Source organism: Protobothrops mucrosquamatus, unplaced genomic scaffold (assembly GCF_001527695.2).
Source record: "Protobothrops mucrosquamatus isolate PMUCROS unplaced genomic scaffold, P.Mucros_1.0 scaffold416, whole genome shotgun sequence".
NCBI classification, from domain to species: Eukaryota; Metazoa; Chordata; class Lepidosauria; order Squamata; family Viperidae; genus Protobothrops; species Protobothrops mucrosquamatus.
Window position 1 is genome coordinate 1172089 of NW_015386745.1, and position 27997 is coordinate 1200085.

General features: G+C 37.0%; 1 protein-coding gene across 1 annotated transcript in view; it reads left to right on the forward strand.

The window, feature by feature from the left end:
* LOC107287708 (laminin subunit alpha-2) overlaps positions 1-27997 on the forward strand; it is a 203281-nt gene that overhangs the window by 132531 nt on the left and 42753 nt on the right. Inside the window, exons 13-15 of the mRNA XM_029284188.1 lie at positions 11468-11599; positions 13185-13390; positions 22626-22737. Of these exons, the coding sequence (XP_029140021.1) occupies positions 11468-11599; positions 13185-13390; positions 22626-22737 (450 nt within the window). The remainder of the gene's footprint in view (positions 1-11467; positions 11600-13184; positions 13391-22625; positions 22738-27997) is intronic.

Sequence of the window (27997 nt, forward strand, 5' to 3'; positions counted from 1 at the left end):
CAGTCAGAGGGCTTTCCGAAAGGCCTGTGTAGTTGAGAACTGAACTATGGATTCAAACCGTAGCTTGATTCTTGGCTGCACAAGCCTTCTGGAAAGGCCTCTGACTGCGAAATGCAGGCCCGCTGCAAGGTGAGAGAAAAAGACACCCACCCATGCCAAAAATAAGACCTGGTGCCTATTTTGGAGGGGGAAAAAAGAAAGAAAGGCCGGGTCTTATTTTCGGGGAAACAAGGTAAAAGCAGCATGCCTTTGAAAGCTACTTACTTACTGAAAACATTCTATAGTATTCCTTATGCCATCCTTATGAACTGTGGGCCTTGTGGTCATAGATTCCTGTATTATTAGATAGTTCTTTGGTTATCCAGTACAGTTATTCTTATGAGGGTTGCTTCAAACTTTAAACTACGAGAAAGATTGGTGAAAAGTACCGTTCAGAGAAACTTTACAGAAGAGGGGTTTTTATGGATGCACAAGGCTAGCTCAGAAGTTTCTTTTGTTTGTTAACCCTGTGAATAGCTCTGGGAAGTGGGGGGAGGGGGGTTGGGGTGGGAGGGGAGGAAAATATTGTAATCTTTATAAAACTTTTAATAAAAAAAAGAAGTTTCTTTTAGTTAATGGAACTTCTTTGGACCAATGCAGAGCGCCTTAACCTCTGGAGCTCAATGAAGCAAATGATAGTGATTCTCTGGTATGCAATCACCTCACACGTTTGAAACAAGCCCCTGTCATGAAAGATTGGCTTGCCATATACAGGCTTGTATATGCATGTGATTATAAAAGGATTTGAGACACTAGCAGTCTTTGGATTATATAATAATAATAATAATAATAATAATAATAATAATAACAACAACAACAACAACAGCAACAACAACAACAACAACAGTAGTAGTAGTAGTAGTAGTAGTAGTAGTAGTAGTAGTAGTAGTAGTAGTAGTAGTAGTAGTAGTAGTAAAGTTGGAAGGGACCTTGGAGGTCATCTAGTCCAACCCCCTGCTCAGGCAGGAAACCCTATACCATTTCAGACAAATGGCTGTCCAGTCTGTTCTTAAAAACTTCCAGTGTTGGAGCATTCACCGCTTCTGGAGGCAGGTTGCTGGCGCTCTTCATGCCAATAATTAAAGTATAAAGTAAAGCAAACATTTCTTGAAGGTTTTACTCACCATTGGAAAACTTTACATTGCCCATAATGTGGAGCCCATTGAACCACAGTGCAGATATAATTTAAAATGCAATTAGTTTATTCATTAGATGGTGGAATTACCACATGTATTTATAATGTGTATGTAGAGATCAATAAGATATTAATACTGACTTTCAGTACAGCCAACATGGGGCACTCTAAGCAGTGAAAAATATTTCTCTTTATCCCAAGGAAAGAACTATGCCATGAATAAAGAACTGTGCTGATCTTTAAAAAATGGGCTTATTTTAATTAATATTTTCTGCATTAGAATGTTATACAGGAGGGTCTGCAAGAAAAATAATCTTGTTTAAAAGGATAATGATAGTCTATTTTTAGCAGTCCTGGAGAAAGTGCAAAGACATTTCTTCACAGAGCAAGGTTTCTTTAGATGAATAGTAAAAGGATGCAAAATAACTTAACTACAACATTTATGGTAATGGGCTAATGGTGCACTATGTCGAAGTAGTTCATCTGTCCATGCTCCATCATGAAGCCAAAGTAACTATGTGGTTGAGATTTAACACATAAGGAGCAGAAAAGAAAAAATTGCTAGTCTTATCAATATTGTAATTTGATGATCTCCGTAAAGACATAGACCAGTCGAATAATTATTTTGATTTTGTAGTACAAAAATCAATAACAAGAAGACATTTTTGCTACAACCAAAGCAGTGCTATGTGATAGCTTCTGAATCATCCTTAGACTAAAGTATTTTTTAAAAAAGAAGTGACTACTAAATATTTAGCTGAATTACAAAAATATTCCCCTAAAATATCTACAGTTGAAACAAATTCTTTCCAGAATTGTGGTTGTCATGTGGACGTTACAGAAAATGTAAGGGAAAATCATGCAACTAATATAAGTGCATTGATAAAATTGTGAAGTCTTCCTTCAAGTCTGTCTCATGAATTGTGCTCCATGTTTAATTTTTAAAAATGGAAAATTTGCTGGAAAATCTGCTCTTCAGAATGAAGTAATGCAGTTCAGCAGATATATTTTCCGATCTACAGTTGAGCTGATTGTGCTATATAGCCCAAATATAGATGAGTTCAAAGAGGACAACTAAATTGCATTAGTGGCAATTAAGATTCTTGCGGGTTTGCATCAAAATCATCACAGAAATTTACACTGCGTATCTAGTTTTAGCCCTATTCCAAGCCAATATTTTGCTGCAGTTGGCGTGTAATGTCTCTGTTTTTACTAACAATAAAGACATCCTTATCCTAATGTATATTTCAACAAATTAAGAGGGTAAATAAGGCTCCATCTTTTGTTTGTTGTGCAGTTTATCAAATGCAACTTCCACAAACAGTGTGCAAAATGTCAAAATAGTATGCCACTAATCTGTAAAGCATATGTATATTACAGCCTGCTCAGATAACACTGTTCTTATCAGAAGTTATAATTTGCGTAAAGATCGGATATACAAAGAGAAACCACTTTTGGGTGCTATGCTGAAAAGGTGGCAATTATGTTGTTCTTAATTATTTGTTTTTAATTGTTAGTATAGTTGTCCTGAAGCTGCTGCATTGTTGTGTTGAAGAAATAAATGGATGATTCTGGAGTTTCTTTCCTTTCCCTTCTGGTTTTAGCCAATAAATCATGGCATGTTCTGAAAGGGGTTATTTAAGACAGGCTTCTTGGATGTGATAGAAGCAAGAACGATTTGCAAGCATAGAAAGGAATAGCCACAGCAAATGAGAGTAAGACACAAACTAGATTTAGTTATTTTTCCTTTTTTATCTACCTTTATCTGAGAGTAAAATCACAGTGAACAGTCTAAAGGATGGCACAGTACTTGTTTGGAGGATCTATAATACATACAAGTCTTCATCATTATGCTTGAAAATTATGCTGATTGTTATCTATTTGCAAACCATTTGCAAACTTTCAGAATCTCATGAATGACCATTTTGAACCAACCCATTATTTCACACCCTGATCTTGACTCCTCAACCCCCTTTAAAGAATGGTCCGAGTTATATGAAAACTATGCATAATTGAGGCTTAAGTGGGAGGCTTTTATTGAAAATATGCCTGTTCAATATATCTCTGAAGATCACACATAGCCATTTTGCAATGCCAGCAACTGTGGTGGGGGTATCTCTATAGATGGAATAGAAAATAAAATGACCTAGAAATGACCGTACCTTTGACAATTGTGGCAGCTTGATTCTATATCTCTATATCTCTATTTATTGGAAATATGACTGTACAGTATATCTCTGAAGACCACGCATAGCCATTTGACGATGCCAGCAACTATACATGGAATAGATAATACAAGGACTTAGAATGACCGTGCCTTTGACAATTGTGGCAACTTGATTCTCCAAGGCACTCTGAAATAGGCACTAATTAGTAATACAATCTCTCTCTCTCTCTCTCTCTCTCTCTCTCTCTCTCTCTCTCTCTCTCTCTCTCTCTCTCTCTCTCTCTCTCTCCATTTGTGTGTGTGTGTGTATATACACATACATACATGTACATATAAATACACACACTCTAACACTAGCCCTGAAAAATGATGATGGCACTCATTCCATAATAAAGCAAACATCATATTCCCTTGGAGAATATTTACAATGAACAAAATTATTGTAAAAATGTCTTAATTTTGATGGACCTATTCAAGCAAAGCAAAAAGTAATAGTTCTTAAATCTGTCATACTAACTTGGAACAAATGACTTTCCAGAAATTAAAGAGTTCTTTTAAATCCATGTCATCTTATAACTGAACTTTACATGGACTTGTAGCTAAAAATTGTATTCTGTAAGATTTACCTGCTTAGTTTCTATGGTAAGAGCTTCATTAGAATTCATTTCTCCATCTCTCTTTTTGCCTTTTTCCCTAAATACAACAAATGCATAAAAAATTCTCTTTGTGAATTTCCAGTCAGTATTTATTATTCCTGAAATTGCTAATCCAATCTAGTGCTGGATTAATGATGGAACATTCTCTTAAAACATAAGCGTGTAAATTAAAGCAAACAGATGTTCAGATATTCCATCTGCGCATCCTGTAACCCCCAAAAGGAGTACAGATACTTACTGGCCATCTGGTAAGATGGCCTGTTCTCCGTTTGGCAGTTTGTCTCAGTTGCCTTTAATTTGGGGTTATGCTGGAAATCTACTGAATAATAAGTGCCATTTTACAGGAGCGTCTCTAATTATAGTACAGCATGCTGTCCTACCTAGCATTAAATATGAGCTTGCTTATACCTGATGATTGTTTAATGTTTTCTCAAATGTTTATTTATTACAGTTGCTTTGAAGCATTAAAAGTTTAATCCATTTAAGACACATTGCAATATATGCCTATAAAATCCTGGAGAGTATAACATTGACTTTCATTTAAATAACTTATGTCTTCTGTCCAATTGCCAAGAGATACCATCACTTAAGGATGATCTAATAATATGTAAGAGAAGGTATGAATTGTGGACAGTGGCAGCTTAGGCTTTACAAATAGGAAGAATATGTAAGCTGAATGGGGTTGTGACTAGAAGAAAGGTTAATTTAGAATATTACGTTCTTTCTTTGCAAATTGGATTCATACTTGCTCTGATATTATTTCCTTGTTTGTTTATTTAATGCATTTTTATTTGAAAATCATTTTGAAGAACTGCTTGAGATCCAGCACAAGCATATTGCCTGTTTGCTATTTATTAAAACAGATTGTCTTTCTGGAAAAAAAGGGATGCATCTCTTTATGAGCCGTGGTGGCGCAATGATTAGAATACAGTATTGCAGGTAAACTCACTGCACACTGCCAGGAGTTTGATCCTGACCGGCTCAAGGTTGACTCTGCCTTCCATCCTTCCGAGGTCGGTAAAATGAGGACCCAGATTGTTGGGGGCAATATGCTGACTCTGTAAATGGCTTAGAGAGCGCTGTAAAAGCACTGTGAAGTGGTCTATAAGTCTAAGTGCTGTCCAGGCTTGTGGGGAAACTGAAAAAAAGATGGGTTGCTATAACAGATGCCAGAGGGGTGCTGTGCTCAGATTCATATAAAGTTGAAGCATTTCTTCTGATTCCTTTTGAAGAGTGCAGGTGGTCCTATTTTCACATGGTTTCTTATGCCGAGAGGTTCCAAGGTTTACAAAAAATTGTATACAATGCAAAATAGAAAATACAATCACAAATATTTTCATAAAACATGTATTTTATTCACTTAGTACATTTATTTAAAACATTTTAAATAAGTTTAATAACTTTAAGTTTTAAAATATTTATTTTTAAAGCAGCAAAAAGCCATATTCCTCTGTAGGGAGAAGACCAAAACAAATTACAGCCATTCATTTAGTGATCCTTCCGAGCTAAAACAGCACTGAAAAAAAATGACTTATGATCATTCCTCACACTTGTGACTGTTGCAACAGCATCCCCAGGATCACGTGATTTAAATCTGGGCACTTGCACTGTCCCAGGATCACATGATCACGATTCATAACCTTCCCAAACTTGGCTTTTGACAAGTAAAGTCAATGGGGAAGCCAGTTTGCTTAATGACCGCATGATTCACTTAACAACTGCAGTGATTTCTGTAAAACTATGGCAAAAAGTCATACCATGGGGCAAACCTCACTTAAACACTGTCCTGCTTAGCAACGGAAATTGGGCTCAATTGCGGTTGTATTACCTATATTCAGCGTTCCTGTACATGGAAGGCCTGGTTGAAGAGGTGGATAAAAGATGAGAGTGAGGATGAGAATGTCATGAGATGCAGATGCCATTAGAGAAAGGAGCCACCAGGTGGCACTGTGCAGCTATGCAAATCTCCCATGGCACTCAATTATTGGATTATGGGATCTGCAGCCTAAAAACCTGTGGTCCAGATTTCATTCCATGTCTCAGCAATGATGCTAAGAGTTGTTCTGATCAGGCAGTGTTATGGAGAAGGATCCTAAGGCCAACAATTTGCCTGCCCTCTTTCCACCGTACTGACAAGCCAGGTAAGAGGAACCAAATACCCCACTCCCCATGCATGGATTGTAGGCATACTGGGTGGAAAGAAAGAAGAGAAATGAGTCGTTTTAGTTTGTTTGTTCTCTAATTCCACAGAATAATTACTAAGGGGGTTATTTTCGCCCTCCTCTGCCCCCCTGGGAAGGAAGTGGGAGAGATGACTTTTTGGCACAGTGGGAGAGTCAGGAGTGTCAAAAGGCCAAAATCAGTAGCCTCATGCGCTCAATGAGAGCAGGGCAGCTCTCTGCCCCTAATCTTGCTTTAGTAGGAAGTAAGCCTTTATGACTGCTTAGCGTGGTTCATTGTTTTTTAAAGGCAGCATTTAGAAGCAAAAAGGCACATGCAAAAGCTACATTTACGATAGGATGGAGATAAGCTAGAGGCAACAACATCCGTTCACATTTTGCAAACCCATTTCCTGAAGCGTTGCCTGACAGCATTTAGCGAATGGTGTGGAAGAGCCTTATGTCAGTAATGGCAAAGGTCCACCAGGTTTACAGCTTGCCCCGAGTTATGTAGAGCTTTATACTTTATCATAATCAGAACTTTGACCCTGGCTTGTTATCCAAGTGACGGCTACAATATATGGCCAGAAAGTCCTCCAAGGAACTTGGCCACTGCAATTCTACCAGTGGAAGCTTCAAAACCAAGTACAAACTTAGTCCATGTTTTGCACATTATAGTAAGATAAATGTGAGATTACCATTCCAGGAACAACCACAACTAAGCTGTACTTATCCAAGAAAGGACATTGTTGACATACAAACTAAAGTTGGCATAGGTGCTCCCACCCCCTGAACCTCTTGCTTGGACCTCTAATGACAACTCTAGGAGGATCCCCAAACCATGTAATTGTTCTTTCTGAGAGTATACAATCAACTGAACCCTCAGTTCCCATAACTGGGGACCAGTCACAAGATTAAGCTCATCCGCCTTTGGCAGAATAGCAATCGCAGTTAAGTCACAACTAAATAAGATCCCATTGTAGGAACCAGCCTCATACTTAACCATATCACCAGAGAGGGGACTTCAGAAACCATACAATTAAGTATGTGATGGTGATTAAGAATGGTGTCCAGCTGCCAAAGGCTTCTGGCTCTTAAGATGTCTTCCTCTTTTAGTCTCTCATCTTCCCTAACTGGATCACCTGAAGGGGGGGGCACCTCCTTCCCCCAGCTTCCCATCTCCAGAGGCATCCCAAACTATCTACACATGCCTCATTAGGAGGGGAAAGGTTTATTCCATAGAGGAGATCATGCAATTTACCTCTAATCTTATAGTTGTAGGTTGTAGTTGTAGGTTCAAGAAAAGATCTCAGTTAGATCCCTCTATAACTCCATCTTTTACAGAGCAGGGCTTAATTCAGCCATTCCTTCATTCTTGGGAAAGTCCCAGGTGACACTGACAGTACTTTGCACAGTCTACATTCATTTTTCTGAAGAGCTTCCTCAAATATCCAGTTCTAAGTTGCCTTGAACTCCAGGATATCAAACTCCAGGATATCAAATTAAATACAGGTAATCCTCAATTTACGATCACAACTTTTCTGTTGCTAAGCAAAGCAGTTATTAAGTAAATTTTGCCCCACTTTATGACCTTTCTTGTCATAGTAGTGAATCACTGCAGTTGTTAAGTTAACAACACAGTTGTTAACTGACCTTGTTTGTCAGAAGGTCACAAAAGGTGATCACATGACATTGTGGCCATCATAAAATATGAACCAGTTCTAAAATTTGATTAAGTGACCATGGGGATGCTGCTGTAAATGGTCATGAGTGTAAAAAATGGTCATAAGTCACTTTTTTCAATGCCATTGTAACTTCAAACAGTCACTAAACAAACTGTTGTAAGTCGAAGACTACCTATATAGCAATATAGACAATTCTTGCATTAATTTGCACATATGTTTTTCTTCTTCTTTTGCCAGGCCTTGTGGTTGGCCCAAAGGAAGAACTCTGCTGAGATACAAATGCTCTGGGATTCATAGTGGTGTGAGAATTCTCAGAGTCAACTCACAAGTTCAAACACCCTCACCAAACTGTTGTTAAACAGTGTGCACACATATTGGCAATTCATGCACAAGAATCAATGTTAGAAATCTTCACACAGTTCACAGCTGTATTCAGTTTTGTTATATCAGCAATCTGAACTTGTTCTAGGATATTGTATTTATTTAATCGATTTGTATTATCTCACCAAAGCAAACTCTGATTGTCACACATTTTTACTCAACACAGAATCATACATTTGAAAATGAAGGATAAACACTTTTCTGCATTGTGCTTAATGGAATGCCTGACATTGCAGAATGTATCAATTTTAACATTACCGCTGCTTTCTTCAATTATCGCATTTCCTTTGAGAAGGTCAAAAATTAGAGGCTCTAAAACAACCGGTGTATTGTGATATTTGAAATGTAAGCTTGGGGCAACAGAAGCAAAGAGCATAGGTTTTATATATTTCATATTAATATTCTTAGACTTCTAGTAAAAATCCTATCAAATAAGTGCTAATCCAGAGGGCCTCAAGCTATGGGTCATTGGCCCCTAGAGGATGTGAACAGCAAGAGGTCTACAATATGCAGCAAATATGAAAAGCAAAGCAAAATGAAAATCACACACTTTTGATGGCACAGATACCGACTAAAAAGACTTCACTGCTTGGGGTAAACTGAGATGGAGAGAAACTCTGGCTAGCCTGAGAGAGAGAGAGAGAGAGAGAGAGAGAGAGAGAGAGAGAGAGAGAGAGAGAGAGAGAGAGAATGGAATGCCTGCTGCATATCCTACTTGCCCCATACTGTTGTTTTCCTTCTTCCATAAATATTAAAATTCAAAAGGCTCAGGCACCAGCCCCAAATCAATGGCTTACTCCATCCCCTTTTTCATACAAATGGAGGCTAAGTTGCAGAAGCAGATGCCACAGTTAAAGAGAAATTTCTTGACCCAACAATCTGTCAGTGAAACGGGTTACCTTCAGAAGTTGTAGGTGCTCCATCACTGGAGGTTCTTAAGAAGAGACTGGACAGCCATTTGTGTGATATGGTATAGGGTTTCCTGCTTAAGCAGGGGGTTAGACAAGAAGATCTCCAAGGTCTCTTCCAACTCTGTTATTCTATATTCAGAATAACAGAATAATAGCATTGGAAGGGAAGTTGGAGGTTTTCTAGATACTTTTCTAGATATATTGCATCGTTCATTAGCTTCATTGCATTTTAATCATGTATGTCAATATACCATTAGAGGATAGACTGAGGTTTTAAACCAAATGTATCCATGTACGTGTAGATAGACAGACAGACATGTTCAATATATATATATTGAGCATATGTATACTGGCATATGTAATAGCTTACTGTACTTCTTCAGACCTACTTAAAATGGCTTTGAGATCTCTTGTGGTTAATGATGCTTAACAGAAGCCATTGATCAAAGTTAGTTGTAGGTTATCTAAGTAGGTTTCTTGGTGTATCGTGTCTCTAGCTCAGATACCAAGTGTGGCAGTCAGGCAAACCAGCCTAATTAAAGCTGTTTGCTATGATAAAAATTCAGCTGTAAGTGATCACTCTTAACACAGTTTCTGTACTGAGTCTCTTTAGGGCAATCTCAAGCAATGACTGGTCACCTATACAATTCTTTAGCATCATCTATGAACATTTAGGCCTGTCCCCATTGTTATAGGGGTACAAAACATAGCATAGGTACAGAAGACTAGTAGGATAATGGTCCAGAAGTCATTTTTGAAATCTCATCACATTCTCTGAATAACCAGAGCCAAATTTAGTTTCCTAATAGATATTCTTCCATTGCAGTTCTAGTAAAAAGCATTTGTACTGCTAGTTCTAGTAAAAAGCATATGCTACTTACCATACTATACACATCTTTGGCATGTAGCTTATGCAAATGTAGCTTTCCTTACTTTTTCACCAAAGGTATATTATATTATTTTGTATGAAATATATGAATCAAGAAGAATGGATGTTAGCACTTTCTATGTATTACAACCTTCCATATATTTTGGCAGATCACAAAAATGTATTCTTAAACAAAAATATGAGAATTTCCTTATCCAACTCTGAGGAGGAAGTATGTGGAGAACTTGCTACATAATTACACAGTGGATGGAATGGGCTTTCTGATTCTCTGATTCTTTGTTTATATTTGACTATGAAATTTGCTTTATTCCAAAAATTTAAAAATGAATTCTTTTTTGTTCAAGGAATTAAGCAAAATTATTGCATTTCTTATACATAATTTAATATGTAATTTGTTGGGGTTTTCCCCTGGAATTTTATTTATTTTTATTTTATTGTTTTTTATAAATAACTCAAGGTAGAAAACCTATCCAATATACCTTCCTCCTCTTATTTTCTCCACAACAATCCCATGAGGTGAGGTGTGTTAGGAGAGAGGGGGGGAGGGAGGGAGGGAGGTGGGGGGCAAAGTTATCACTTGATCTTTCATGGCTAAGGCAGGACTCAACAGTCTCCCTATTTATAGCCTGATGCCTTAACCACTAGACCAAACACAATCAGTAAAGTGTAAATACTTAACAAAAAATAGAGATGTAACATTATAGTACCTTAAGAGTCAAAGGACCTTATGCAATGGCCAAATGTGAAGCAAAAGGCAACATACAGCTATAAGAAAAATTATGGTGACTTTCTTTTAAATTAAATGTGGTTGACTTTCTAGGGACACATTTATTCTATTTTAGATTATACTTTGTCAAAAAGAGAAAAAAAACATTCTGTAATAGCAGCCTACTCCTCCAAGCTGTTGTCAAAGATTGCCTCTGTAGTAACTCTGTACCTGGAAAATGGACATGGGGAAGAAACTAAGAGAGGCAGGACAGATAAATGAGCACAAAACCCCAGTTCCTCCACCTGCTTTTGACAATTTAATATCAGCCAAATACATGTTGGTTTTTTTTAAAATAAAAATAGAGTGTAAGAAGCGAGAGACAGAGAGAGAAAGATGAAAAGAAAATTATACAGTAACATATGTTACTTCCTTTGTGACAGACCTTTAGGGGAAAACCACATTTTCTTAGGATTCCAGTCTTTACAAAGGTCTAGAGGAACATTACTTATACAGAGCATTGCCGCACTGGTTGTGGCAAAGAGAGATTGTGTAAGGACAGGGACAGCTCACAATGACACTTCCCTTGGAGCTCTCTATCATCCACATGTCCTTTCATTACACAAGAAGCCTTTGCCCTTGAAGGTCCTATAATTGGAAAAGAGTAGTTCAAAATGGTTAAAGGCATGTTTTCTGTTATATAACCAGTATCATTCTTTTTTTTTCCCCTTTACCACAGATAACAGCTGCTGGAGGACATCTGAAATTTACTGTTTCATATGACCTCGCTGGGGAAGAAGATATTGCTGAGGCTGTCCTTCAGTCTGATGTCATCATAGAGGTAGCGTATTATCTCACTAGATATAAATGGGTAAACTGCCAACAGCACACTGTAAACAGAATCCATAAGACCTAAGAAAGAAACTCATTGCAAGAGTTCTCTTCCCAAAAAGAGCTACCGTGTGACTTTTTTTATTTCAAAGATGGAGAAAAGAGCAGCAGAAATAGCCTTCCCCTTGAGAGTCAGCAGACCCTACCCTTTTTAACTTCTGAAAAGTACTTAAGACCTGACTTTTCCTTCAAGAGCTGGATGAGATTGGCATGGGAGGGGTGTGCTTGTTTTATTGTTTATATATATTGTTATATACAATAACACACACACACATACTGTACATGTACACACATAAATAAATACATATACACACAGTCATGTGAAAAAATAGATACACTCTCTTTGAGTTCTATAGTTTTAAGTATCAGAATTAGGTGAAAAAAATCATCTGGTCCTTAGCACTTCTTAAAAGAAGGTAAATACAACCTCAGATGAACAACAACATATAGCACGTTACACCATGTCATCATTTTTATGTTATTATATACACAGTTTGCGTGCATCTGTCTAAAATAAATAAAATGTAAGATGATTACCTCAAAGACTAGCCCAGGTCTGGCTGTGTCTATCTGAACAATGATTTACATGTTCTAGAATATTTCTTAGTGTTATAAAATGTACATGTTAGAATCTGAGCCATCCAGAGTTTGATTTAAAAGTAGAGTATTAGGACAGATGCATGCAAATATAGCCATGTCTATGTAGGCTAGGTGTTATCTTTGGATGGTAAGGAAAGGGATTGCATAATGCTAAGTAATATTCCAGAACATGATAATCACAGCGACACCTGGGCTACTATTTTAGGTAATCGTGTTAAATTCTATTTATTTTAGACAGATGCACACAAACTGTATGTGTAATAACATACAGAAATGGCTCTTAACAGAGGCGCTTATTGCAAATGAAGCCCATTCTTTTTAAATGACATTATTCCTCTGATGCAACTTAGCTTTGTCTCAGCAAGATGCTCAAAGGCTCTTCCAATACCCAGACGAGGTTTCAGCTCATGTCTATAGGCTACACTAGAAGACCATTCAAAATAGAGCAGTGTGGCTACTTTATTTAGTTGAAGTGTATGTGTTTGCACACGTGCACACACATATGTATGCTTTGCTTTACAAAACCGTTTTAAGGAGGTTCATCACACAAACCTTTATTGAATCAAAGTATTCCTTCCAAGCTCTGCATAGAATCACCATTAAAGCATAATATAAAAGTTATCTGAATTGCATACTCTGGAGGTAGCATGTATTACTTATATGTCTTTATTTAATTTTATGATACCTCTAAACCACTGATAATGAATGCCGGACAGAATTCTATCTACCGTACGTTCATGAAAAATATAAATATGTCACCCGATTTCCTATAGGTGATCTGATTTGCCTTTTTCCATTGTTGACCATGTTTTCCTAGAGACAGTGGTATTGTTTCTAGAGAATAATCATTTAAATGAAACACACTATGTAGTACACATTTATATCAAGGTGTTCTGCTCTCTAGTAATGCAGCGTTGAAATTTGCTTTTTTAAATATTTGCATCTGTGTCATTTCTTACAATTAGGGAAGTGGGTTGAAAATAAGCACGTCACAGGAAGGGATTCACTTAAACCCATTTGAAGAGCACACAGAAGAAGTCATACTGAAGCACAACTTATTCATGCTGCACGGCGTCCCAGTCAGCAAAAGGGAATTTATGACTGTTTTGGCGAATATAAAAAGACTCCTTATAAGAGCCACATACAGCAATGGGATGAATGCCATCTACAGGTAACTGTTGAAAAGGCATTTTGTTCTCTCTGAAGATTGGTGAAATTCTACCATTCGGGGCTGGCAGAAGTAGATTGTATTTTCTGTCTTACTTGCCTTTATGTCAGACAATTTTATATCATAGAGCAATATTGCTCACTTTGCTAGCCTGTGGACAAATAATATTTCATAAATGTTTAAAAATCATCTCCAACTAACATCGCTAATCTAGAGATAAGAGATAAACTAGACTAATAATGACTCAACAGACCACCAGAAGAAATAAATATGCTGTTTATCATGCAACATATGAATCTATGGATTATTCAGCTTTGTAATTAAAGGAGGTAAATAGAGTAAATAATACACAATAACTCTGTTCTCATAAAATGCTTAATCCAATCATCCACTAACCAAGTGAGATTGTATAATCGAATTACCATTTGAAATGCCACTCAGAGGTGGCATCTCTGAATCCTTAAACTATGTAAGTGCTGGTAAGGCTTCATAATGTTACTAGCTTCTTCCCCATTGGCTGTGTAGGAGCAAGAAAGTGTTGCTAAGCAATTGTGGTCAGAGGTGTGGACGATGCCTTCAGGATTCATGGGCAACCATACTTTCCCAACTGCTGGGGATTTGAGGGGGTGGGGTCAAGGCAGGCAAAACAGATCAATTGACTGGATTTAGGTTTCTCCACAAGGTGATTGATCTGTGGAATTAGTTTAACCCTATACAGGCTATCCTCAACTTACAACAGTTCGCTTAGTGATCGTTCAAAGTTACAACAGCACTGAAAAAAAGTGACTTATGACTGTTTTTCACACAATCGCTACAACATCCCCACATCACGTGATCTAAATTCAGATGCTTGTCAATTGGTTCATGTTTATAATAGTTGCATGTGATCACATTTTGCGACGTTCTGACCAGCACAGTGGGGAAGCCAGCTTCACTTAAGAACTGTGTTATTAACTTAATAACTGCAATGATTCACTTAACAACTGTGGCAAGAAAGGTCGTAAAATGGGGCAAAACTCACTTAACAAATGTCTCACTTAGCAACATAAGTTTTGGGCTCAATTGTGGCCGTAGATCGAGGACTATCTATACATGATTGGGCCTGCTTGGGGTTAACTTTAGCACCCTACAGATTTGTTGATTGAATTAACTGAACTCTTTTTGGTGCTTCAACAATACACTAATCTTCTCATTGACTCAGTTAAGCATGCTGGGTTTAGAGCCAACATATATTATTATTAACTGTCATGTTAAGAAAAAAAATGGCATAGAAATACTAATTTCTTTGTATAATTGTAGACAATTTTATTAAAAATTAAGGGCCACTGATGTCATTGCAATATAAATGAACACAATGTAAGTTTATATGAGTTTAAGCATCATCCATTTTTTATTAAAAAAAATGCTTTTCTGAAAGCATTTGTAATTTTATTCAATTATACAGCTGCCATCTCATTGAATGATTTTGAGCTATTAAAACAATTGAAAGTAACAAGAGCAGAAAATAAATACATACCTGGCAGTTGAGATAAAACAATAGTATAATAAGTCTAAAAATGAATACATTTTGTGTGGATTTTTCTTGCTGTATATATTTAGTTATCTATTTTTTTCACTTAATGAATTTTGCATGCACTTTCACTTGCAATTTGCATTTTTGTATTAATAGACTTGTTTTTTAAAAAAATGTGCAAAACTAAAACTGGATAGTAAGAAATTTAAAGAAAGAAATTTAAAACTGTAATAGGTTGTTCTATTAACCTATCACTTCAGTATGAATACAAACTACTCAGCTCCTAAGTTTCTTCACAGCTTTGCCTTATCCTCTCATTGCTTCTCTTATTTCTTTGTGTATTCCTCTTGAGCCTTCTCTACTACATGTCTTCTACCTTCACTCGTGTCAAGGTTTTTGATCCCTCAGTCACCCCTCCTTCTATTCCTTAGTTTTCTTCTCTTCTGCATGGCATTGGCTTCCTCAATACATACATTGTTTTACCTCTTTCTTATTTTTCAAAAGCTTCCTCTAAAAGTAATCCAATTTTATGCCTGTGTTATCTTTTTTATTCTGTAGATACCGTGCTTCCCCGAAAGTAAGACCTACCCTGAAAATAAACTCTAGCTTGATTTTGGGGGTGGGCCTAATATAAGCCCTACCCCCAAAATAAGCCCTAGTTTTGGGACGAGGCACACACCTAAAAATCAAGCTAGGATGGGAGCTGCCCCACACGCCCTGCACTCACTTAACCTTGCATCCAGGCCATTCCTCACCAGTCCACTTTTTCTGTGGTGTCTTCTGTAGCCAGCCCTGCATTTCTCAGTCACAAGCCTTTCTGGAAGGCCACTGCAGCCGAGAACTGAGCTGCAGAGGCCTTCCAGAAAGGCCTGACTGTGAAATGCAGGCCGGAATGCAGTGGCAGAATGACGCTGCTCCTTCGGCCACAAAAGAAGTAGTCCGGCTGGGTGGGGCTGTTGGTGCTGGAGGTGAGTATAAAAGACATCCACGAAAATAAGACCTGGTGCCTCTTTTGAAGGCAATAAATAAATAAATAAATAAATAAATAAATAAGACCCGGTCTTATTTTCAGGGAAACACGGTAGTAGTGTCAGTAATGGGTTTTGTTTGATGAGACCAACTTTACCCTTTAAGAGTAGACCTATTTGAGGTTTCTGTATCTGTAGCTAAGGCTTAGTGAGCCCGGATACATCGACTAGAATGTTACTTTTCTGTAACAACACAACTCTCCTTAAAGCAATTTCATTTGATTACTGTCAATTCTTTCTTTTTCTTTCCATTCTGAGGTCATATTTTCTTCACTTGTAGGTAGAAAGTCATCCACACAAATAAAGATTGCTATTCTACAAGTATCCAGAGCAATCACCTATATTGTAAATAAAGTACATGTGTTCATTCTATTTTGTTGTCCTATACTGATGTTCAAAATGGAAAAAAATTAATAAGATTGGAGTGGGGGCTACTTCCATTCTGCGGTCCCATTTTTTTGTTAATATTCTTACACAGCTAGGAGCCATGCACTAGATCGGGAGTTTTCAGTGTTTTTTCTCCAAATCCAGGGTCCCAGAATTTGACAGAATTCCATGAAAAACTAAGAGGGAAACCCACCCACCCCCACAATACCATTTTAATTCAACTAAGGGCTTTCCAGCCTTTTTTTCTATAGGAAGCCTGTCTGCTGACTTTCAGAAACCTTCCTTTCCCCAGGAAGTATTTGTGCTCATGAAGAACCATCATATTATGTGCATGTGAAGCAGGCAGCAATGGTTCCAGGTATTTTTTTATTATTATTAAATTTTGTTGTCCCAGAAGTTTGAAAATCTTTTTTACTAGACCTTTGCCATCAACCCCATCATTTTTTTCCCTACAATACACATTGTGAGACCTGTGCATGGGTAGATTCCTGCACAAACAGCATATTCAATAGAGAGAGTTGGCGGTGAGAACAGCAGACATTACCTTGATATACATCCAATTATATGTTCATGTTTTTCTTATTCTGAAACTTTAGCCTAGGGCATAATAGAAACAAAGATGATGAATATAAAACATGGAGAAGGCTCCCATCTCAGTCTGGGAGATCAGCCATAGTTCCTTCTTACAGAGAGTTCTCAACTTACAGTTGTAACTGGGGGCAAAATTTCCACCGCTAAGCAAGGCAATTGTTAAGTGAGCCATGCCCAATTTACAATCTTTTATGTCATGGTTGTTAAGCAAATCACTACAGTTATTAAGTGAATCACATGATCATTAAGTGAATTTGACTTCTCCCATTGACTTTGCTTGTTGGAAACTGGCTGGGAAGTACACAAATGGCAATCACATGATCTCAGGACACTGCAATGATCATAAGTGTCTCACAGTTGCCAAGTGTCCAGATTTTGTTCAGATGACCACGGGGATACTATGACGGTCATAAAATGTGAGGACCGGTCATAAGTTACTTTTTTTAAGAGCTGTTGTAATTTTGAACGGTCACTAAATACATAGTTATAAGTCCAGGACTACCTGTCTGTCTTTGCTGCTTTATCAACGTGCATCAGATGATCACCACTCTATCTTTTGGAGCCCGAAGTGTAATCATCATTAAAATGGGTATCATTGGTCTTTGTTAAAAACATGCTGATAAATCATCAAAGCATATTAAAATGCACTGAAATGCATATTCGTAATTGTGGGAATTGTTCAAAAAGGCAACACATTTTAAAAGAGAAAATGCTTTACTGTCATGACCAAGTCATACTTTCTCTGGCCTGGGCCTCTCAGAGGCAATTAGGCAATGAGCAAGTTCCTACTTTCTTAGGATAGGCTGAAAAAAGTCAATTTTCAAAGTTTAAAAGGTCAGTAGTAGCTTTGTAGCCCATGTTTAGATTTCAGTACTTAAGGGGAATTGAAACCACTCAGTGAATTCAACTAGGGAATAATGTTGCGTGAAATGGAGACAATGTGTGACCTAGAAGCTTTCCAATAGTATCATATGGTGCTGGTGATTTCCTTCCTTCCTTTTTAATCTCAGGATACAACAATTAATGTAATAGCAGACCGTAAACTGCACTACTATTGCTTCAAAAGCTGCATCTTGTTTAATCTCGTTTGCATTTAGAAGTCAACAGTGTCTGCCACGCTAGCAATCATATTAAATATTTGGTCTAGATACTTGAATTTCTCAAGTATCTCCAAGATCCGGTATCCCATTACTGCCAACATTATGTACTTTAATGTTTGCTGAACGACACAGAGGAATAGAAATTACTACACTGAAGTGGGGAAAAATTGCACTGCAGCTTTTTTCAATGAATAAAAACTGTTAAACACATTAAAATACCATTTACCAAATAGCAGAACCTAATGAAAATTGGGACTGTTCAGTGAATACAAATGTGGAATAATTCTGAGTGAAATGTTCTGTGTGTAACTGTTTCTCATTGCTCCAAATTATATTATATGGCACTAAGAAAAGACAATCTGTGCTTCCGTAGGTAAATAGTTTAGTAAAAATACCAGTAAATTTTTGTTATGTGTAGATATTAAGTTCTTTAGATTTATTCTTGGCCTTAACAAATCTTAGTGTATGTTTAAAAAATATTTCTTCTGCCTCATTTTAAATGAAAACTTAACAATGGGAATATAGTAAAAGGACATCTTAAATATGAATAATGCATTTCTGGGATGGGTAGTACACGTTAGACTATCTCTGTTATTGGAAAAATGCTTTGGGTAGCATGAAAAGTGAAGTCAAGATATAAATGATTTTAAAAATGTATGTACGGCTTCTAGACTGCATTTCTCAAAAAAAAATTCAGGCAAATCTTCATTGACTCTAGCTTTACAAAATTCCATATATACTAAAGTATGTAAAACTAGACATCTAACAGACCTTTTGTCAAAAATGTTGCTTCCTTGAATATTAGAGGACTGGAGGCTAAAACATTTGAGGAACGGTTGCTGGAATTGGGTATGTCTAGTTTAATGAAGAGAAGGACAAGGGGGGACATGATAGCAGTGTTCCAATATCTCAGGGGCTGCCACAAAGAAGAGGGAGTCAAGCTATTTTCCAAGGCACCTGAAGGCAGGACAAGAAGCAACGGATGGAAACTAATCAAGGAGAGAAGCAACCTAGAACTAAGGAGAAATTTCCTGACAGTTAGAACAATTAACCAGTGAAACAACCTGCCTCCAGAAGCGGTGAATGCGCCAACACTGGAAGTTTTTAAGAAGAGACTGGACAGCCATTTGTCCGAAATAGTGTAGGGTTACCTGCCTGAGCAGGGGGTTGGACTTGATGACCTCCAAGGTCCTTTCCAACTTTTTTTTTTTTATTATTATTATTATTATTATTATTATTATTATTATTATTATTATTATTATTATTATTATTATTATTATTATTATTATTATTATTATTATTATTATTATTATTATTATATCTAAATACTGCCCAAGAAATAGGGAGCCAGAGATACTGTGTGACGTAATGACTTCTCAGATGAGTTTATTTCTCAGTGGCCTGTAGGACATATAGACAACTAACCTCCCACCCCACAAGCTTTGGGAACCTGAAGTTTTGAAACCAGTTTGTAGATATTTTGTAAGTTACTCAGTGGAAGAGCTAGCCAGTCATCAAATAGTTGTCATGGAGTATAAAACTTCCCATAAAATATTTGCGTTTGTCCCTACTTACCATTATCCTTCTGGGCTGTGAGGCATACTTCAAAGCAAAGCATTGGACCACAGCCATTATCCTTTGTATTTTCTAAAAACAAAATCCTCGTAACAAAATAACCAAGGTATTTTTGAGACTAAAATGACACCCTTTGATCTACAATGCACCAGGTTATCATCATTTTATACACACACACATATACACACACATACTTTAATGCTGTATCCTACCATGTGTGAGTTGGGTGGCCATATAAATCTATTTAATAAATAAATAAACTCACACAATACAGGGATCCTCCATGCATCAGAATGTTTCACCAGGTTACACTTTTAAAAATAAAAATGTTGCTAATTTTCCTCCTCTCAGCTTCCTTAGTGTGTAGAATGATACTTCACCCTGAGGAGAGTCTCTTGCTAATGGTAGTTAGAAGATCAGGGTCAGATTAAAACATTTTCCACTGGGAGCATGGGACTATGTAAAGAATCACAAAAATTAACTACTTAGCAATGCTCCCAGAGACACTGGTTAAGATGCAAAGAAATTTTATATTCAGGCTTGGATAGGAACATTAGAATTTAAAAATATATTACAGTAATTACTAGTAAATCTACTAGTTTTTTATGAAGTTGTGCCAATTTAGATAAATTAGTTTATTATTTTTCTTTAAATCCTTTATCAATAAATATTTGATATATTAGCTAATTTTGATTTTGATAAGGTAGTCAAGGCAGCGCTTATCTATAAAAATAAGTTTGAGTTCAGGGTGGGTTTTTTTTTCAAAGCATTAAGTTTCAGAACAAGGTAAAATGCAAGAAACTAAACTGGAGGTTTTTAAGAAGAGATTGGACAACCATTTGTCTGAAATGGTATAGTTTCCTACCTGAGCAGGGGGGTGGACTAGAAGACCTTCAAGGTCCCTTCCAACTCTGTTATTTTGTTAATCTGAAAAAGGGGAAAAGTATAAAAGAAAAAAAGGGGGGGGGTCAAGGATCAAGCAAAATTGGAAGTGGGGAAAAAAGGAGACTTTTTTAAAGAAAAGAATAAAAGAATAACTTCTGGTTTTCTTTGGTACAGATAGTGTAAAATGCTATAAACTTTTGCTCTAAGATTAACTGTAACACACAGTACTATTGTAATCATAAAAAAGTCTAATCGTCAAATTCCAAAGTTAAAATTTCCATTTCTTTCAGTTTCAAGCAAAACGTGCAAAAGTTTTCCAAGTAGAACGAAAGCCAAATAAACTCCTTTCTTTAATCAAAGCAGTCAATTTCTTCATTTCTGCCCATTCCATTAACTACACCATCTGTTCTTCCATTGTGGGATTTTATGAATTCTTCCATCTCTGTGATATAAAAGTGTTGCTTCTGTTATCATGTATAAAAGTAAAGTATTTTTTTTTCAATCTGTTTGTCCATCAAACCTAGAAGAAAAACATCTGGTTTCGGTTGTACATTTATTTTAAGATTTCTCTGAATTAAAATACAAATCTGGTCCCAATATTTCTTATTGGGACCACCTAAATTAGTTCAGTGTAAATAGCCCTACAAAACTTTATTTAGTTCTTTCGTATTAAAACTCCTAAACACAAATCCTACCTGAGCACAATTTACATCCAAATAAACGTATCTAGGATTGCTTCCTTAACACTTACTTCTGCTGATTAAAGTTTACTGACTTGAATGTGATGAAGTATGCTCAGATTTTCATTGGATTGTGAATAATATTCCTAATGTACATGGATGATGGATGGATGGATGAATATTTCAAAACAAGATCTATCTATCATCCATGTGTCTGTCTGTCTGTCTGTCTGTCTGTCTGTCTATCTATCCATATCTCCTATGGTGGACAACTTTTTTGTGGGTTCTGGAGTTGCACAAGTTTATTTATTGAACAAATTTATATAGCTGCCCAACTTACACACAGTGACTCTGGGGACATAACAGCATTAAAAATCCACAGTTAAAAATCCACATGTTTTAATCCCCGTCCTACTCCTAGCCCCTTAAGTTAACCTAGTGATTGATTGATTGTGCACCATGAAGTCATTGCTGACTTTCAGCAACCACCTGGTTAGATTTCCTCTAGTCTAGACTGGCTTCTTCATGTGTTCATGCTACAGCATACAGTGCTTATCAAATCTTTATTACTGTATTGGGACAAGACTATGAAAAATCTCTTGTATAATAGAGAGAAATGTTTTTTTTATCTCTGTCCTTATATTGATTAGTGTATAGAATCTTGTAAAGAAAAGCAATTCACTTTAGAATAAGTATTTTTTTTATAACATCATTTTTCCAAAGTAAAACATATTTTGAAGTAATGTCAAATCTATAAATCTAATTTAAGATTCCATTACTTTTCAGTAGGAAAAGAAGATGTGTTTGACAGTTTCTCAGTCAGCCTAATTCTTGGTCTGCCTGCAGCATAAGTAAAACGTGCAATTTACAAACTAAGCAGTTTTCCTATGGCTACTAACATTTGTGCGACAATGTTCTAATGTGGATTTGCTATGCTATACAGATAGTCCTCAACGTACAACCAAAATTTATGTTGTTAAGCAAGAAATTTTTTAAGTTGGTTTTTCTCCATTATATGACTTTTCTTGCCACATCTGTTAAGTGAATCACTGCATTTGCTAAATTAGTAACACGGTTGTTAAGTATATCTGGTTTCCCCATTGACTTTGCCTGTCAGAAGGTTACAAAAGGGGATCACATGACTCCAGGAACTGCAACCGTCATAAATGTGAGTCAGTTGTCACACATCCTAATGTAAATCACGTGTCTATGGAGAGGCTGCAATGGTCATAAGTATGAAAAATGGTCATAAGTCACGATGCTAACTGTGGTAAGTCAAGGATTATTTGTAGTCTAAACATGACTACTACCAAGTTAAAGGAGACAGTCAATTTTTGGAAAACACATTTTACTTTTAACTAAAATACATGATCAGTCCTCCCCACTTGCACCCAGTCTAGCATAGCAAATATTATAAATACAATTTTACCTTTTAAATCACTAGCATTTCCTCTACTTTATCCTTATACTGTATATTAGGTTGAGTGGTGTCAGCCTGGAATCTGCTAACGACTTACTGACTGGACAAAAAGATGCATGTGCTGTTGAAATTTGCCAATGTCCTACAGGATATTCTGGTTCCTCCTGTGAAGTAAGTATCTTAATATAAAGCAGTTCAATGATTTCTCAAACAGTAAATATAGGATTGATTGGAAAAAGTAATCTCTTTCAAGTAGACCACAAATATGCACAAAGTATGTGCATATCTATGTGGTAGGACAAGAATATCAGAATAAGCTATGGGTGATGGCAATAGAAACAAGCTAAACCTTCCTGACTTTAGGCGAATGCCAAGCAGGCACCACCCTAGGGTACCAAAGTTTAGGGGCACTAATGCCGCCCCCTCCTTCCTAATCATTCCAAAAATGCAAATCATTTTGGCATGGCCATCAGTTCATGATGTTTAGAGGCAGGGCTTTTTTTTTCTCATAGAACGCCCAGAACAGAGTTCCGGCACCTTTTTGGGATGGAACCTTGTAGGGTAGGCAAGGCAGGTTGTATGTCATGTGTGAGTTCTGGCATCTTTTTTTTTTTTTTAGAAAAAAAGCACTGTTTAGAGGTATCATATACTCTTGAACGGCATTGTTTTCTATGAATCATCATATTCCACCTTTTCTTTCCTCCATATACAGTAACTGTAATGAAGAGTTTTAAAAAGTGTTTCTTTCTGTTTTAATTAACTTTGATTTACCACAGCATTCAAATCTAGTTGGATGTGCTTAATTATAGGTTGCATATCACAAATCATATTCAATCTTTGGACTATTTCATTTAACACTGTATTTCTAAAACTCAGAATTACATAATTGTAAATACATATACTGGATACAATTGGGTATTTTTAGCTCAGTTAAAAAAAACTGAAATCTTTCTTTAGTCCCTTATATTTGTAAATAACTTTACATATGATTATATTATATTTTAACACAAATATATCTGAGTTCATATTTTCATTCACAGAGTAGCACTCTTTATGCCCATTTGTCTGGAAACACCTACGGGTGACTTCTGAACTGATGTGCATAGAATTGTATTTCGTATAATTTTATATACGTAATGTTCATAACATGCAGTCATTAAACAGTCCTTTGGGCTTAATCACTTTGTCATTATATTTAAAAACTCTAGATAGTCAATCAAAATATGTGATATGTTTTAGTATTTCAAAGCAAAGTAACACATTCGTGCTTGAGATGATATACAGCGCTTTTCATACAGATGGTGTGATTGTCTTCTCCCCTCTCTACACATGCATACATACACAAATACACACACACATTTTCCCCCTGGGGTGATTGATTCAACAGTTTAGAAGATGCAGTCTTGTTGAAGGTTATATATGTAAAATCTGAATATTTTCAACCAAATATTATCTAGCCTATATTTGGAGTGAGTGCATGTATGCTTAACTAACATGTCAAGGCTTTGCTGGTGGTGCTTTTAAATGCAAAATTTTTTGAAAACTAAGCCTCTAAGGAAGCATTTTAAAGCACAAAGATGTTCTGTTTCACAATACTATAAACAACGTGTCATTTATATAAGCACTCTAGGCATTTACTTGTCAGCTCCCTTCTTTTAAAGCACCATGATTTTATATATGTTATTTAGGTCATGGAGCCTTGATTCTGATAGCTCATATATTCACTTCTTTCTCTTATTATAAATACAAAGGCAACCTATAAAAGGCTGATGATAGATTTTGAAGATTTTTGTAAAGGTTCAAAAAACTGGTTTGATTACAAATATCAGCTGAGCAAATGCAGCTAATTTAGGTGATGGTTATTATTTATTTATTTATTTATTTACTTACTTACTTACTTACTTACTTACTTACTTACTTTTTTTTGCATTGGGCTTCCATACGAAACTGAGTTACAACATAAAAAAAAGCAGACATCAGAATATGAAAACATGAAATATTGCAACATAAAATAATGTTTGTCTTGTATCCTCAGTTTTAAAAAATCCAAAACAACTACTGGCTGTTTGCAAAGCAAATTTTGAATTATGATTTAAGGGACAAAATAACCAAAATACTTACCCTGAGAACAGTTCCTCTTCATGATTCCTTTTGCTCCCGATTAAAGAACCCTATTAACCAAGGATACCATTTTAAATATATCTATAGTATCTTGGAACTAAATATTTCCCAAGGGATACAGAGGAAAAACAGGGCAATAAACAGATGTGGGAGGGGCAGCCACCATTTCTTCTCTGGGACTGGGCCTCTGAATAGATGCAGGTAGTCCTCGACTTATTACCGTAATTGGGAGCAGAATTTTTGTTGCTAAGCAAGGTGGTTGTGAAATGAGTCATACTGGATTTTATAGCTTTTTTGCTAAGAGAATCGCTGTAGTTTGTAAACGAATCATCTGGTCGTTAAGTGAATCCGACTTCACCTATTGGCTTTAATTGTTGGAAGCTGTTTGGGAAGGTTGCCAATGGCAACCATGTAACCCCAAAATGTTACAACCAGTTGCCGAGTACCCAAATTTTGATCATCTGACTGTGATGCTGCACCTTCGTATCATCAAATGCTCCCAAATTGAAGAAACACACCACCTCCTCAGTAACATATTCCCTGGGATCAAATTCACACACAAAGAGGAAACAGACAACAGATTCCCATTCTTCAACGTTCCTCAAACCCACGCACACAGACCAGATCCCCATCTTCACAAGCAACCACCCCACTGCACACAAAAAAAGCTATGTCCAGACTCTCTTCAGAAGGGCCAGGACACACTGCAGCACCACAACACTAAGAAAAGCAGAAGAGAAACAGCTTTTCAACGTCTTTCTCCATAATGGCTATCAAAAAACTTCATATTTCAACACACAGCATCCAAACCACAACACACCACACAGCCAATCACCACACAAAAACTAACCCTACCAGACAAAAAAGGGGTGTTGGAAATGACAGCCAGAATTCTCCAAACCCTAGGAATAGCAATAGCCCACAAACTCACAGCCACACTCTGCCAGAAATTATCCAGAACCAAAGACAAGATACAGAAGGATGAAAGAAACAATGTAATTTACAAAATCAACCAATTCTATGTGTGACAAACATCACATCCATTAAAAACCAGGATCCACAAACACCAGCTGGCAAACAGCATAATCCCAAATCTTTAATCTCTACCCACGCCGACACCAAACAGCACCAGTTCGATTGGAGCAACACTGAAATCGTTGGCCACGCTACCACCCACTATGCTTGTGAGTTCATCAAAGCCTGGCACTCCATAAACAATTCCATCAATGAACATATTGACCAACAACCAGCCTACGAACCCCTCAGAATCCAAGTCAACCACACAGCCAACCATTAACAGCATTGACTCGCAACCAGCCAAACCACCCAAGCCCACCAGCAGTTCACCTCCCAATGAACCTCACCTGATGTAACCTCTCCATCACAAGACCCATCACAAGACTCACTGATGACTCATACATGACCTATCACAAGACCCATCACAGACCCTCACTTGACACACCCATACCTGAAGCCCTTATAAACAGAAGAACACTGACAATCCCTAAACTCTGCTGAAGATGATATCTAGCCTGGTAATGAAATGTTCAGAAACCAACCCACAAGCTCGGAGAATGAACCTTCACCCCTATATTTATATAATCTCTACTGAAACAATTTCAAGTGTTCTTGCAAACTTCAGTTATAAAACAGAAAGGCCCATGATTTTTTATATATATATTTTCTGGATGGCATTATTATTATATTTTTCTCATGTGTAAGTTATATTTTCTGTTAAACTATTCACTGCAAATCTTCACTTGATGAGGTGAGGAATTTAAAAGAGAAATTAAAAGATTATAAGAAAAATTCTGACATCATTCTGCAACACTGTGTGAACAATTTCAACCCTTAGGGCAGACATGTCAAACTTATGACGTCACGTGACATTGCACAATGTATCAGCGCTTTTTCGCCATTGCCGGCAATGGGGTGGGCGTGATTTCCCGATGACGCATCCGGCCCGCAAGCCGGCAGTTTGACACCCCTGCCTTAGAGAATCTGTAAATGTTTAGTTTCCTGAATTCTGTTCCTACCTACACAGAGAAAGATGCAAAAACAGCAAGATACTAACCTCAAGCAGTTGTGTCTGCATGTTCAAACCCATAAAAAAAGTCAAAATATGATAGTAAGAATTGCTGTCTGGAAACTTATTGTGAAGTGCAAGCAAAAGTCAGGGGCTTGTCTGATAACTCATACTTGAAGTATGTCACCTTGCCTGAGAAATGCCCAAGCAGTAGATATAATATAGGATATTGAATCACAATTGTTAGGGGGGGAAACCCCTTCCTTTTAGATGCAGTTTCACGCATACGCTAGAGCAGTGTTTCTTAAGTCAGCATGTTTACGATGTGTGGACTTCAAATCCCAGAATTCCCCAGCCAACAAGCTGCTTGCTGGCAAATTTTGGGAATTGAAGTCCACACATCTTAATGTTGCTAAGGTTGAGAAACAGTGCATTGGAGTGCTGTGCAATCATCTGACCTCCTCATATGAGGGCTAAGAGTGTGGAAGGAACATATGCACATATATATTTGGTTCTATCCTGGCTGTTTAGCTCTAGAGCAGGGGTAGGCAACCTTGGCTCTTTTATGACTTGTGGACTTCAACTCCCAGAATTCCTGAGCCAGCTAGACCGTAACTCAGTGTAATAAAAAGCCTCATTTAAAGAGAATGGCTGGCTCAGGAATTCTGGGAGTTGAAGTCCACGAGTCATAAAAGAGCCAAGGTTGCCTACCCCTGCTCTAGACATTCTTGTGTCAAGTAGGAAGTTCTAAATCAGTTTCTACTTATACGCCAATGAACACAACTTCAGAACTCTTACCTCTTCGCCCTATACAGGTAGCTCTTGACTTATAACCCCAATTGAGACCAAACTTTCTGTTGCTAGTGAGACATTTGTTTTGCCCCATTTTACAACCTTTCTCGTCGCAGTTGTTAAGTGAATCACTGCAGTTGTTAAGTTAGCGGTATGGTTGTTAAAAGTGACTCTGTCTTCCCCACTGACTTTGCTTGTCAGAAAATTGCAAAAGTGGATCACATAACCCTGGGACACGGCAACCATCGTAAATATGAGTCAGTTGCCAAGCATCTGAATTTTGATCACATGACCGTGGGGATGCTGCAACGGTCATAAGTATGAAAAATGGTCACAAGTCACTATTTCAGTGCCGTTGCAACTTCAAATGGTCGCTAAACAAACTGTTGTAAGTCAAGGACTACCTGTAGGATGATTCTTGTAGTTTGACATTTATGAAAGTTCACTGCTCTCCTAACTTTTATCCCTCTTGTAAAGACATTGAATGCCTGT